At 46.9% G+C, this 15,200-nt stretch overlaps 1 protein-coding gene across 2 annotated transcripts; it reads left to right on the top strand.

Moving 5' to 3' along the window:
• The first annotated feature begins 3,599 nt into the window (after positions 1–3,599).
• Positions 3,600–14,640, top strand: SAP30L (SAP30 like). 2 transcript variants are annotated; one of them, XM_030504588.1, is made up of 4 exons: positions 3,600–3,968; positions 5,785–5,907; positions 7,527–7,625; positions 9,570–14,640. In XM_030504588.1, the coding sequence occupies exons 1-4, from the start codon at positions 3,783–3,785 to the stop codon at positions 9,696–9,698; spliced, it is 537 nt and encodes a 178-aa protein (XP_030360448.1). In that variant the 5' UTR covers positions 3,600–3,782; the 3' UTR covers positions 9,699–14,640. The 2 variants fall into 2 exon arrangements, with proteins under 2 accessions (XP_030360448.1, XP_030360449.1); XM_030504589.1 differs by lacking the exon at positions 9,570–14,640 and adding an exon at positions 8,613–8,735.
• The last annotated feature ends 560 nt before the right edge of the window (positions 14,641–15,200 follow it).

The following is a 15,200-nucleotide window of genomic DNA, read 5'->3' on the forward strand; positions in this document are numbered from 1 at the left end:
CAAGCACTGCCATGCCTGGCCGGTGACGCTTTGCTGTCCTCTCCAGAGCCTCAGCTCGCAGTGAAGTGACACCCAGGCAGCAGCCCCCACGCCAGGGATGTTCCCTGCCCATAGCCTGCCATCACCCACGTGTGCAAAGCAGCACAGGAAGCTTTTCTCAAAGGCAGTTTGTGTGTTTACTGCTGAGATACATGGCCATGAGCATAAGATGATAAAATGACCTCAGCTTACACGTGTGTCTTGTCTGAACTACCTGTTCCTGCGGTCTGGGGTAAAGCTGTCACCCTCCTTTCTCATGGCATCTGCCTCAGAGCAACTGCTGCAGATCTGTCCTACCCCTCGGTTTGCAGGGGAGGGTTTTGAACCACTCACTGCCCTCTTTGTGTTCTAATCTTCCACACAGGGAGAGCTGTGGTTCAGGTGGGTTTACGGACTGCTCATGGTCCTACCCGTGCTCCTGTTGGGACTCTCAGCAGTTTCTGCTGTCACTGTACCTGCTGTGGCCTTCCTGGTGCTTCTCACTTAAATCGATGGGGTGAAAAACTGTGAAATAAGAGGACAAACAATAACACGTGGAAAAATGTGCATGTGGGAAAATCAGCAGGTGGGAAGGGAAGGGAAAGCAAGGGAAGGGAAAGCTCTTTGTGGGGGGAGCAGCAGTCAGCTGCAAGCTTGGACTTCATGATCTTAAAGGTCTTTTCCAACCTGGTTGATTCTATGATAACGTATGGTCCCAAGGGAAGACACTGCTGTGATTCGTGGCCACAGGACCATTTCCCAGTGGGAGGGTGTGCCAAAAGCCGTAATGGTGTGTTTTAGCAGGTTCAGTGTGTGCCACCCTAGAAAGACACTGCAGAGTGTGTGAGGCTGGGTGTATAAAAACAATACAAAAGGACATTTTGTCAGCAAAGACCTTCTGGGGGGTGTCATTTCTGTCCCCGGAACCCCAAATAGCTCCATTAAACCACTAAGTTCCAAGTGACAGCTACACTGCAGACCTGTCTTTAGAGGGTAGTGCTGCTCCAGCTAAGATTTAAAGGCCTGTGCAGGCTCCCCTCCTTTGCTTAGGGGGCTGCCTCGGCTGGGCAGGACATTACTGCTTCCAGGGCATTAAAGCTGCCTGGGTGATGATGGGTTTATGAAACACTGTTTCTCACTTCATTGCAGCTCCCACCAGGAATTATTGGATGGCATTAGTGATAGATACCTAATAAAGATTGCCTCTATGATGCTGTTTATTTCACAGCAAGCTAGTTCTGGACTAGCAGACTCTGAAATCTTAAGGTTTTCCCACGAGGACAAATGTGCTGAAATAAAGTGCAATTACACAAACACCTCCATGCACCTTGCTTTTTCTTTTTGAAAGACTGAACAAGGTGTCATTGTGTTAGCTGGAGCTGGGGGTTCTCAGCACTGAATTAGCAAACAGTGACAAAAGCAGGGGTTTGCCTTTGGGCATTGCAAAACGACTTAAAGTCTTCTCATCCGCATAGGCTGAGAGGTTGCAGCTCAAGATGAAATACAACCTGGTAGTGCCAGTGGTTCCAGCTGCTCCCAGCTTCCCACAGAATAGCCCAGGGAGCACCTGCAGAATCTCCTCATGGGGACAGGACAAGTCCTGCATGTTATGAGCATGTTCCTTTTATCTACTGGCTGCTGTTATCATCTGTCCCTGCAGTCTGTGCTGTCAGCTTCCCGAATGGCAGGAGGGTCCTTCTGTAAGATCTCCTCAGCCCGTTGTTTGAGTCTTAGTTGTGATAAGATTGTGGTGGGTTAACCCTGGCTGGACACCAAGTGCCCACCAAAGCTGCTCTAGCTCCTCATCTGGACAGGGGAGAAAAAATAGAGTCAAGGACAGGGAGAGGTCACTCACCAGCTTCCATCACAGACTTGACTTGGGGAAATCAGCTTCATTTATTACCAATGAAATCAGTGGGATAAGGAGAAATAAACCCAAATCTTAACCCACCTTCCCCCAACCCTCCATTCTTCCTGGGTTTAATTTCGCCCCCAATTTTCTCCACCACCTCCCCCCAGTGCTGCAGAGAGATGGGGAATGGGGGTTGTGGTCACTGCATCACGTTGTTTCTACTCAACACAAAGACAAGCCTTGAAAGCTTGTGAGTGGGAGCTCCGAGATCACTGTCAGCCTTCTGGTGTTTTCCCTTTCCCAAAACCAAGGGACTATCTGTGTGCGTTTTGCCAGGAGGGTGTTGAGACAGGCAAATCCCAGGTAATGTGGCCAGCAGCTGTTTTAAGTGTTGGCATCTTGTTTTTTTTAATCTCTTTGCTGTTCGCTAACTGCTTCTTGGTCTGTGGGTAACTTGTTTCCACCTCATTCCCACTGGAGCGGCCGGCTCACGGCTGTGGTGTCCCCAGGAACATGCATTGTGGTTCTTTCCATGTCCCAGGGCCAAACAGAAAGTAATTGCCTGAAGGCACCAGCAGTAAATGTGAGGCAAGAGGCAGAACTGTCCCTGACTCTCCATGTTTGTTCTGTGTTTGGTGTTGCAAGGGCTGCCTCGGTAATAGGGATTTTGGTGTTTCAGTCTCTTTGCAGGGACCAGGCAGAGCTCTGAGATCTCTGTTGCATGGAGCGGGATCAGCCGAGGGCTGGAGGAGTCTCTTCCAAAGCTATTCTGTGTGTGTGACTTAGCACGGTTCATCCCATGCTAACGCACGTTGTTCCGCATCCAGGCTTTCAGACTTTGAAGCTATTTTAGTCTATAGAACCTTTTTTTCCTGTTTGTACGTAAACTCCTCTATTCAGGAACATGAAATCCCTTTCCATTTACAGCTGCTCACGCAGCTCTGACAGCAGCATACGCTGTCTGCATTAGAGAGGTCACCGCGCTTCCAGAACCAGCATCTTTTCCCCACGGATCAATAGGAATTTCTTCCCTGCTCCCTTCTTGCCCCTTTTTATAGGGTTGGTTTTTGTTCGTTTTGGGTTTTTTTCCCCCTGAAGGTGACACAAACGCAGAGCTTCACCTCTGCAAACGTTTTTCCAGCTCCAACTTTTCCCTTATCCCTGCCTTAGGAAAACCAGATCCGCTATTTCAGCTCTCCTACCTACGTGCCATGCGGTGACCGCAGCCGAGAGCCGCCGCTTGCCGAGCACGCCGGTCCGAGGTAGCGGGGCCGAGTCGTTGCTCGGGCGGGGCGGTCCGGCTGCGCGGCGGGTCCCTATGGAGCTGCTCCCCGGTGAGGCGGGCCGGGGCCGGGTGTCACCGCGGTGCCCCGGCAACGCCGCACTCCCCCCCTGCTCTCCCGCCGACCTTCCGGCTGCCGTGCTCCAGGGGAGGCGGGCCGGGGCTGCGCTGTGGCGGCGAGACAGGCGGTGCCTCTCACCAATAGGAGCGCGGAGCGGCGTGTGTACGCCCCGCCCCTCGGGCAGCACCGCCCAACCAGCGCCCCTCCTGCAGGCGCGGGGGGCGGGACTTCCGCTGCCGGGGAGGCGGTTTTGTGTGTGTGTGTGAGTGAGTGAGTGAGTGCGAGCGGGGTCCCCGCGGGCCGCGGCGCTTGGGGGGCCCGGCGCGGCCTCCGCTGAGGGGCCCTCCCGCGCCCTGCCCTCCGCTGCCGGCGGCGCGGCGCCTCCTGCCGGCGCTCAGGGGGGTCCCCCCTTGAGGGGGCCCCTGCAAGAGTGGGGGGCCCCCCGCGGGGGTGCCGGGGTTCCCCCCCCCCGCCTCTCCGGAGGGTACGAGGCGACGGCGGCGGCAGCAGCGAGTGTTTCCCCCCGGTTGTCGGCTCCCCGGGCGGGGTGAGGGGCGGGCAGGTGGGCGATGAATGGTTTCAGCACCGAGGAGGACAGCCGGGATGGGCCTCCCGCCGCCCCCTTTTACGGCCAGAGCTGCTGCCTCATCGACGACGGGGACCGCTGCGTGCGCCCCGCCGGCAACGCGTCCTTCAGCAAGAGGATCCAGAAGAGCATCTCGCAGAAGAAGCTGAAGCTGGACATCGACAAAAGTGTGAGTTGCGGCCAAGGACGAACCCCCGGGGACACCCCCTGTTGTTTTTATGGCCCGGCCCCGCACTGCGGGGAGGCCGCCGGCGGGAAGTTGCTGCCCCACAAGGGCGAGCGGAGCCCTCCCGTGGCCCCGGGGCGGGGGGGGGTGTCACTGTACCCCGGGAGCTGCGTGTGTGGGGACACGGGTGCGATGGTCTGCGGGGCAAAGGCGGTTCGTCTACACCGCGGTTTCCCATCGTTACCACGCTGGGGCTCGGGAAGAACATGCCGGGGTAAAGTCACGGCTGTTCCCCTTGGTTGTGTCCTGAGGGTTAACGAAGCAGCGCTAAAAACGGTGTTTGGGGGGGAAGCTTTCATGCGGTGGGAAGCAGATGATGTTGGGGGGGGGAGGGGGGCGAAGGGACCTTTGCTTCAGAGGTAATAGCGCTGGTTTAATTTCGGTTTCGTATTGAAAGCCGCCGCTGCAGCTAGGTGGAATCAGCGGGATGGGTTGCTGTTGCAGTTCGGGCTCGCTGGCGGTATTCCTTCAGTAGCGGAGAATTCCTGTTCTCCTGAGGCAGGTTATTACCGCATCTAATGGGAAGGGTGAGGCGTGCTGTCTCTTCACCAGGGCACCTGCATGCTTGTTAGCTGGTCGGCACTGAGCAGCTCGATTTGCTGCTGACCCCTTAGTGACATTAAGTGACAGCTGTCAGCTCAAGATAGAAACGGGTCGCTTGCCAAGTAGAGAAATAGGTAGAGCAGAGCAGCCTGTCACAGAGTACAGAAGGAATTTCTCAGGAGCGGCTCAGTTAACGGAGTTCTGCTTTTCTTACCTCATCTTTGAAGGTTAAAACTACTAAAATAAGAAACCAAAAGGCGAAGTTTTGTGTCGGACTGTTTGGCAGCTTCCCTGCTTGGTTGGGTCCCTTTCTGAGAGCCTGAATACATCACATCATGGGAAGAGAGTGACTCAATTTGAAATACAGTCTTATTAAAACCCAGATTGTTTGTCCTCGTTCTAGTCCTCAGCAGAATTTTCTTGTGGAATAGTAATTTCATTCACTTTAGGAATGATTCTTTGTTGACAGATGTAAGGCTTTAGAAATAAAAAGAGCAGATCAGACTAATGAACTCAAAATGAAGGGAACGTGTGAAGCTGGCTGCATAAAGTGATTTCGGATGTTGGGTGTCTGTGTCTTTTGCCTGAGCAAGTAATTTTGATCATTTGTGGTTCTTTTTTTCCTATATGCTAAGTTTAGTGAGATAATGTTTGTTAAAAAGGGGAGATAATGTTTGTTAAAAAGGGGGTTCTGTGGCAGGATAAGCTGTAGGAGACATTTTCTTTTGGTTTGCTTGTTTGAATTGAGGTAATTACCCAACTTCTATTTGGTCTAGATTTTAAACCACTTGCATTAATAATCTTCTGTAGTATTCAAACCAGAACATTCAGAAAGAATGGAACAGAACAATGTTTTTCTTGGTAGTTACCTGGTAGTAAGTCCTGAAGCAAATGCTCTTCCTCCAGACAATTACCTATGGGGGGGATTTCCGACATACGATTGCAACCATAAAAAGAAATGTATTATCTGCAGAGGTTCATGTTCAGCTGGAGCTCTCGAGTCCTTCATTTTCCTTGCCTTTTGTCTTTGTAATGTAAATTATCTCGAACTCAAGAGGACGATATCAGGCCTGGGCTTTAAGATTAGAAATTCCTTGCCGTCATGAGGCAGGCGGTCATGCCAGTCACCTCTAATGCTGCTGTGGAAGTGGCTGCTGCTGAATGCTGTTCCTGCAGTACTCGCTTTGATTGCTTTTTCACCACTTCTGATTCTTAGGTGAGGCATCTGTATATTTGTGATTTTCACAAGAACTTCATCCAGAGTGTCCGAAACAAAAGAAAGAGGAAGACAAGTGATGATGGGGGTGACTCTCCTGAGCATGAAACGGATGTCCCGGAGGTTAGTAGGTGCCAAGGGGATGCAGGCTGCTTTTGAGCATGTTGAAGTTTCACTTGGATATTTTCATGTATCAGAAAATACTTGTATTTTAAATTGCAGCTCCACTGAAACTGCTGTGGAGTTACTCTCGCTTTTCAGGGAGACTTTTTTTTCTGATGTGTCAAAATGTCCCAATTTTCTTCTTCATTCCTGTGTGAGTTCTTTGCCCATGGAAAGTTTTCTATAAAAAGAGGTGTAATAAGATAACTGCACAGCTTCATGTATGTCCTGCTTCCAAACAGAGCTGTGAAAACAGTATTTGATACTAATGCTTATTTTCATTGGTGGCTGAGGCCCCGATGTGGTTCTTTGTTACCTTCCTGTGCATCGGTTTGCAGATACACTAGAGAATTCACTAGGTCACTCTCTGCATGTTTGGGTATTTGTTATCCAGGGATATTTAGCTTTTCCAGACCTTTGCATAAATGGTATTTTTGGCACTGTTCAAAACTACCATCAGATAATCTGCAACCTCTTTATTTGCAGGAAATAGGCCTGGGGGAGGTTCTCTGTGTTGCAGAACTCTAGAATAACCTCTTCTCTGGACCACCGTGTGCTCTATTTGCTTTGGTGATGTTTCTGGAACTGCTGACATTGCAGAAAGTTGTGCAGAGGTGATGTTCAGAGTTCTGGCCACCTCAGCAGAGCCCTCTGCTGGAAATGCCACCTGGAATGGCAAAAAGCATTTTAATTTCAGGGGGGAGAATCATCTTGCATCGGAGCTGTGCCTTGGCTGCAAAGCTCTGTCCATGCACCTCCGGTGTGGGAGTGTTGAAGGAATAGAAAGCTTTTTGTTTGTGTGTTTTTTTTAAGGATACCTCACTTTTTGTTGTAGCTGTTTGTATTTCCATTCTAAAAGGTTCTCCATGAAACCTTTCCTATACAGGCTTTATGTTAGTCGCCAGGATGAAGACCCAGCTGGCATCTAAAAATGTTAGTGCTGTAGAGCACGCAGGGTATTTGGTGGTTAAAAACTGAGGGATACACGTCACCTAACTGAACAGGGAGCTCTGCACTGTGTCAGCTTTAGTGTCATTTTCTTCTTGGTTTTCAGCAGAGATTCCTTTTGTCTTTGAAACATGGCATTTTCCACATGATTTTCATCTTCCTTCCTGCAGCCTCCCCCAGCTTTGCTTTTAAACTGTGCACTTCCCATTTAAGTATTTGAATTTCATTTCTTCCCTGTCTCTGTACTCTGCTTTATGTCACAAGCCATTTGTTCAGTGCCTGCTAAATTGATATTTCATGTGTGAGCTTTTTCAACCTTGTGGGAACAAAAAGTTCCCCTCTGCTTGGAGGTTGCAGAGGTGTAATTGAGAGCAGAAATTGGCCAGCAATTCTGTTGACAGCATGTGAACCAGAACAAAATTTTCTATTTCCCTGAGGCTGTTTTGGTCCTTCAGCACTAACAGATCCAAAATATACTTAGATTTGTCAGTAAGGCAAGTTGATGTGGTGCTGAATGCAGGCAGGGAGGAGTCCTGTTGAGGAAGGAATCGTTATTTTTAGGTAACTCAACATTTCTGCCTGATAACGAGCAAAAGGTGGTGCTCATCCCCTCTTCTCTGCATCACTTCCAGGTTGACTTGTTCCAGCTCCAGGTGAACACCCTGCGACGTTACAAGAGACATTATAAGTTGCAGACTAGGCCTGGACTCAACAAGGCTCAGCTGGCAGAAGTAAGTGATGACAGAGATAGTATTATCTTTATTATTAAAACACTTTTTATCTCCTCTGCTCACACGCTCATTTTGTGGACTGTAGTGACTCTCTCACTAGTACGTACTGTGTGCTCTGTGAAAGGTTTCAGGAGATGACACCGACAGAAAGCTCTGTGCTTGCTTTCACCCGAGACAGTCATGGAAGACGTGGAAGCTGGCTCTTGAAAGCATGTTTTAGTAACTTGCTGTTCTCTGCTTCCTTTCCCTCCTTGTTCATAGGCACACTCTGTTACCTTTAGGGTGCAGAAGCAGAACCTAGTTTCCAGTGGCCGGGGTGTTAGCTGAAGATGGCTGTTCAGCTGAAACTCAGACTTACACACTGCTAGTCACCCCCTGTTAGTTTTTCTTTCCTCACAGGCACTTGAACTGGTTGGAACTGCTTATTATTAAAGGCAGAATCCCTGACCATGACTTCAGATTCCTTATTTCCTCCCTTGTCCTGATGTCTGATGATTCTGTATTAAGTCAATAAAAGGCTCTTTCCTTAAGGGCCTCTACTGCTGCTTTCTCACCATATGGGGTACTGCTTAAGAAAGAACTCTCTGTATCTCTCTGTTATTTGAGGTAGTTGTACTTGGTGTGCATCTGCTCTGCTCGCTTTCCTGACTTGATCTGAAGGCATTCAGTGAGAAAAGTCTTCTCTAAACTGTAAAACTGAAAAATCTGTAGCAGTTGCTGAATGGTAACAAGGTTGATTTTGTAAGCTGAGGCTGTCACAACTGCCCAAAACTGTTTTGTTTTAAAGACAAGAAACAGCAGACCAAAAAAGACAGCAAAATACCGTCTTGCTCTCTTTCAAAGTCAACTAGGGCATGAATATACAGGATATAGAGAATGTGTAGTGTAGTGCATGTAGGAGTACGTTAAGTGAAGCAGGGTGGGTGTATGTCCTCAGTAGTAGTTCCGATTTGTCATGTTTTACCTAACCAGTTCATTGTCTCTCAGCTACCTCCTGCCATGAAGGACTACTTACTTAGGCAATTTACCATGAATGTGCCCAGGAGTTAAAAAAATGAAACTACTGTGCAAGCAGAAAATAAAGGGAGCCTAACTTAAAGTTGTCACACACTTCCCAGATTTCCTGTGAAGTCTGAGCAGCTTTGACCCTACGCTGGATCCTCGTCCAGCTCCCATGCTTGAATCACTGCTGCCTGAGGCTCTTAGACTCCTGCTGCTACCCCACCGTAAGGAAAACTCAAACTTCCATAAATCTTCTTGGAGTGACTTGTTGCTCAGCCTGCATCAAAATCCAGTTCTGGAGCTGTGTTGGGTACCAAAAAAAGAGCTTCTTCCATATGAGAAGCAGATCTCATCCAGCTCCATGTTTTCTACGTTCATTTTTTGAGGAAAAAAGCAGCTAATGGTTCAGGGTTTATGCCAGTGTCAGAAAGGGGTAGCCCTAACCAAATCCTAACCCTCCCATTGCAAATCCCCTGGTGTTCCTCTCAGTGAAAACTTACCCAGTGCATTTTCCTTTGGACTCTAAAACTTTGCTACATCTGGTTCACACAGCAAAGTGTTGGAGTATTTCTGACACTCTCCTTTAGAATACTGAGCCGCAGGGAGAACTTGCTCCCCAGATAATCTCGGCACGAAATGTCACTTAGGAGAGGCCATGCTGCTTTGGCAGGAGGACGTTCTGGCTTCCAAATTCCACTTGTAGGTTGGCTGCAAATACTGCTGACATAGCAAAACTCTGCTGTGTTCATAGGCACATTCCAGCTGTAAAGAGAGAGAGAGGTAAACGAGGACTGACAGTTTGAATTGGTGCATGTTTGACTAAAAGTATGTTACCCTCAGTGGCCATTAAATCGTTTTTTGGGAAGTGAAGAGAAATCCTGTTCTGATTATTTCTACTTTTTAATTTTGGAATTTCTGTCTCTTTCCATGTTGTCCTTCTAGACTGTCAGTCGTCACTTCAGGAATATTCCTGTGAATGAGAAAGAGACACTTGCATATTTCATCTATATGGTGAAGAACAACAAGAGCAGGCTGGACCAGAAATCAGAAGGTAGCAAGCAACTAGAATGAAGATTAACAAGACTTGGGATAAGAGAGACCTTGAAGGAACAGATGGTATTGTGCATTTTAGGTATATGAAAACTGTTGAAGTATATTGTAAATTCTTCTTTTTTTTTAAATGCAGTAAGTCTGGATGACAGAAAAAGAGATAGACGTTGTTATCAGGAGTATTTGAAAACATGTGCCCAGCATGTTTCTGAAGACTTCTTCCCCTCATTTCAAAGTCACATTGGAATAGAGAAATGAGGATAATGCAGAAACCAAGTAAACCCATAGGACTGTGGAGTTGGTCAACTCAATGTTTTAAACCATTTCTGGAAATCTGCATCTCAGTGCAATTCAGATCACAGATGGAATTTTCCCACTGAATTCAGACTGCATCACAAGCCACCATTGCAGTTTGTCTTGGCCGAGGACTGGAACAGCAACAGAGATTAAATCCATTATCGAGGTGCATGGGCCAGAAGTTTGCCTGAAGCTTGCTCCCACCCTACACAAGCTCTGTGCTGCCTTGAGTCAGTGCTTCAGGTCCCAAACTTCTACAGACGCTCCAGCTCACCAGATCTGCTCCCGTGAACTCTACGTGACTAGTCCGAAATTGATTTATTTTTCTTTAACCACTCCTCCTCCCACCCCCTTCTGACATGGATGCCAAACAACTCTCTGCAATCTCTTTCTCCAGTTTCTTTTATTTCAGAGCTCACTAATTGATTGTCTGTAAGCATTTAAAAACTTCTGCATTTCCTTACAATGTGGTATTAAGGCAAATACAGCTTATCTGCTGGGTCTGGTCCTGTTGGTAGAAAAGCTCATTTAATTCTTTAATACTTACGCGTATTTCTCTTATATTCAAGGCTCAGTGATGGTAGGTGAAACAGAGACATCTGTCTCTTGATCTCTGTGTCAGATCAGGTATCGGTCACAAGTGATGTGATTTTTATACTGAAGCTGCTCTTCAGCAGGTGTCACAGAACTGCTGTGTGCACCAGCGGGCTCAGCAGCCTCTCTTTAGTAAAAGCAGACTTAATGCTGATGGGTGTAGCACCGTAACTGGGGGAGTGAACCGAGTGGAGCATGATGCATTTCATCTGTCTTTGCAAGGGGCAAGAAGTATCAAAGCACTTGCCTTGTGTGAGCATCACATGTGCTTTCCTAAGAGCTGTGTGAGGGGAAGATGCTGCCGCTCTGTAACTGGGCGCTGTAGGAAGAGATCGCTCTGATTTTGTTATTTAAAGCCAAGGTGTCCTTACAAATAATGCAGTGGTTATTTTGGCAAAAGGAGCTTATAAAAGTGTTGGTTGTGACTGACTGTTCTCCAGTGACCTCAAATCTCTTCAAGGGGATGTCATGATTTAAAGCACCACTCTTTTTTTGCTGTTTTGATGTCTCCATTCTGTTACAAGATGCCAAGACTCCACATAGAGAGTATATTCTCAACAAGCCTTAAGCAACGAACTGAACAGTAGAGAACTTTGGCTAACGTTTTCTCAATGGCAGGTTTTACTATTCCAAAACTGGATGAAGCTTTGTTGAAGAGCTAAATACACGTCATGATCCCAGCTCAGTGCTGCTTCGGAAGGTATGAAGGGTTCACATGGTGAAGCTCTTGTTGAAGCTTTCCCAGGGTCTCTTTAAAATTCAAGTCATAATTTAGAGCAAGCTGTTCACATCAGCTCTGCAGCGTTTGCTAATACTCCAAAAACATGTTCAACAGACTTTGACATGTCTCAGTCCTGTGTCATAGGCAGAAATACTCTGTTATGGTACACGTCCCATTTGTGAGGTTTTGGGGAGTGTGATTGTTTCAGCATTTCCTTGTTTGGTCCAGTATGGATTTTAAGAACATCAGACAAGAGAGAGGTTCAAGGAATGAGGAGAGAATGTCTTGTGTCAGTATTTCATGAATGTTTAAGAAGTTCCTAATTACTGGTCCTTTCCTTATTGAAAGGGTGGAGTAATTCCCACATCAGTCACCGTGATCTGGCTTCTCTCATTCAGGACAGATAGCTAAAAGGGTTCTCTGACTGCACGGTAATCCTCAAAGTGCTTGTGTAAGCAGAGGATCTTACCAAGGGAAAATGAGTCTCTGAGTTGAGAGGGTTATGCCTCGTTGTAACTTCTAGACCAAAACTGTAAAAAAATAGAGTTTGGGCTTTACTTTTTCTTTTGTTGTCGTATTTTGTTTTCTTTTCTTTCTAAGAGTAAATAAATCTGTTGGGGTGTTTTAGCAGCCAGCAGCAAAATGATTCTTTTCAAGGGAATATGGTGGCAGGTTCCATCTGTTCAGGTGTATTCACTGGAATGCTTTTGTGCAGAGGTGGTAGCCAGGAAACTCTTTTTTTTTAATTTTCCTTAAAATAGTCAATTGATGTGAAATGTGATCCTGTGGGGTCACCCTTAAAGCAATTATACCTTTTTTTTTGGGAAGACAAATGAAATCCTTAGTGAAGTGTGATGATGAAGAGATGTTTACCAGCCATTAGCAGTTGTTTATAAGGTGGAAAGCTTGGAGGCAAGACACCAAAGAAACAGAAGACTCTTTGGCTGTCGGACCCCACAGCCTTATAAACCCTTGCAAATGCCTTATTACCTTGTTCTCAACTGAGCTGAACGCCTTGAGCAAAAGGAAGCCGATGTCTTGTTGGAAGGGTTAGCCACTTTATGGCTCCCATGCTATAAACTGAAATCACACATCAATTCAGTAGCAATATCCATGTTCAGGGTGCCTGTGATTCTTGAAAAGCATTTAGTGTCTAATAACCAGAAAACGTAACAATGCAATTGTCGTTCTGTATGAAACCATTCTGTGTATTTGATTCCTTATGCTGCATGCCAATTAAACAACAAAAGACTTTCCAACTTTATTTTTTTTTTTTTTTTGGGTTTAAACTTCCAAGTAAATGTGTTGGCACCTCACACTTGTGAAGCCATGAGGTGGGACAATTTGCTCAGCACTTTTAGACGTGACTTGTTGGAAAGGTGGAAGACCCAAATCGCTTTGGCTGGTTATGATGAGTTTGGGTTTTCTTTTTTTTTCCTTTTACATTTTTGCTTTTCACAGATGGGCCTTAAATTCTGTCTAGCTTTGAACCATGGAGCACAAGCCTTGGGGGCATGGAGGATGACCAGACGTCATCTTCCATTTATAATAGTGGAAGCTTATTTCTTACAAGCCTGCATAGGTGACATTCACCCTGGGGCAGAGGAATCGTCTTTGAAGCTCTCCAGCCGTTTTAGAGCCTAATTCTATTACGTTGCCTAATTCAATTCTCATTGAAGAGTTGCATTAACTTCATTAGACTTCTGAATAGATCCAAAGCCATTAGTATGAGATCCAAATAATGCAGAAACATCTCTTCTGGGGTTAATTTCATCCTGTATGCTGACCCTCTGCTCGCTTTAAGGGAAGAAGAAGAAATCATTGCTGGTAGTTATCGGCTTGAGCTCAACTCAAGGGAGTTGGAAGCATGCAAAGACTCGAGTCAGTGGCAATCTGATGGCTGACAAGTGCAAATATATCCAAGGAGGCTGTGTTAGAATGCAGGGTTTCTGAATTTCTGCATCTCGAAGAGTATTGTATAACAACATGAAGTAAGCAATGGCATTGAAAGTTCATGTTTCTTTTGCCAGGCACTTTAGATGCTCAAGCCTGAGAAAAGCAGAGCGGGCAGGTTTGCACCACTTGTCCCCAGTACTCTGGTGTCCCGGTTTTCCTTAGTCATGTGGCTGTAAACCACTAGATGCCCTGGTGTGCAAGACTTGACCACAACATAGCAAGTCTGGCATTTCAAGTTAGTTTTAAGTGCAAGCTGGATTCAGAGAGGCTTTGAAAACAAGAGCCAAAATTATCCACAGTGAGTGTGTATTTTCAAAGGGGTCATGGTGGCACAGAGATGAAACAGGACATGGCCCACAGAGAGACTGAACAACAGTTAGCAACGTGGAGGAGGATTTGTTCAGTGTTAGCTCTTGTAATGGATGTTTTATGAGAGGGGAAGAAGGGAGGAGCTGCGCACTTTACATCTTTTGGTTGAGCCAAATGTAAATATCAATGGGAGAGCTTCAGCAGTAACTGCAGTTGGAGGGGAGAGAAATGGTCTGCTGGGGGACTGTTTGTTTAAATCTGCAGATCATACACTTCCCTAGAGCACTAGAGTCACTTTGCCTCTACAGTTTAAACGAGTGGGTAATACAAGGGGGCCTCCTCTACAAAAGGAGCCCTTGTACTGCCCCGAGTATTGACTGAAGAGCCCTAAAGGTGAAGGAATGTTATTGATGCCTCACTCCTCTTGTCACTGCTGCCCTTTAACCATCTCTAGCTTATCAAGTCAGGGAGTTCTCATGTTCCACTTTCAAAGTGCAAATGAACTGTTTGGGATGTTAAGATACTCCTTGCACTTTTCACAGCTATCCCTGGTCTCGCGGGTTGGACTTGCTGGTGAACACATCTGTTTGGAATGAATTAAATGGTTTAAGAAAGTGTGGGGAAAGGGGGAGGCTCCTGCCTTAAACCTGAACTTGCCTTGCAAGCGGCTCTGCAGCCACCCTGCGCATCAGGAGGCTCCAGGAGCCCCTTAGCTGAGCCCAGACAGGGCTGGGTTTACTCCACAGCTAGAGCGCAAGGGAGGTGAATAGCAGGTAACTTGCAGAATGGCTTGAAGTCTTTCAGCAGGCTTACCAGGAGAGAAAAACTGTGTTCCCTCTTCTGTTTCTTGGCCTCCATGTGTTGTGCTGATCTTATGCCAAATGTTTTGGACACCTTGTATTTTTAACTGTGTAATATAGCTGTGTATTGTTAAAGCAACTTAGTAACTTATAGCAAAAACTGTAGAACTCATTTCTCTGAGGTGTAGGAAACATCCTGCTTCCACTGTGTATGAGACTTTAACTCTGTACTGTCTGACAAAGATAAAATGCTGAATTTCACTTTAATAAATGATCTATCTAGCAACGAGGCCTACATTCCCTTCTGTTTGCCTTTCTGCCCTTACCACTTTGGGCTCCAGAGCCGATGCAGTTCTGCTTTGCATGACTGTTTTGTGCCAGGCTTTTCCGATGCACTGTCATTTCCCACCTCCCCAGGGCTGGAGGGTTGCAGAATGGAGGGGGACAGCACTGCTGACCAGGGGATGTCAGGCCTGAAGTAGAAAACTCAGGTGATGGGGTGTTTTGTGACAAACCTGTGTGGGTTGTGCGGGTGTAAATCATGAGGACTTGGAATGCCACAGAAGGACGACTCACAAGAAAGAAGGAGGTTGTTGGAGAGCCACGTGAACTTGCATTTTGGGGTGTTGGGCTTTTCTGTGCTGGGCATTCCCCCCCCCGTATTATGAACAGTCAAGTGCAGCATCTCATTTAATTGATGTTTCCTAATGAATATTCTTTATGTCTAGTTCAACCCTGTGCTTCTGCTTCCTTCAAGCACACCCTTGGCTCTGTCTCCTGCTTGCTCCTGTTGTCCAGAGTTGAAGCTGCACCCCAGCTGATGAGGTGGGTGCTACTCCAGAGCAA

The sequence above is a fragment of the Strigops habroptila genome, chromosome 12 (assembly GCF_004027225.2).
Source record: "Strigops habroptila isolate Jane chromosome 12, bStrHab1.2.pri, whole genome shotgun sequence".
Lineage (NCBI taxonomy): Eukaryota > Metazoa > Chordata > Aves > Psittaciformes > Psittacidae > Strigops > Strigops habroptila.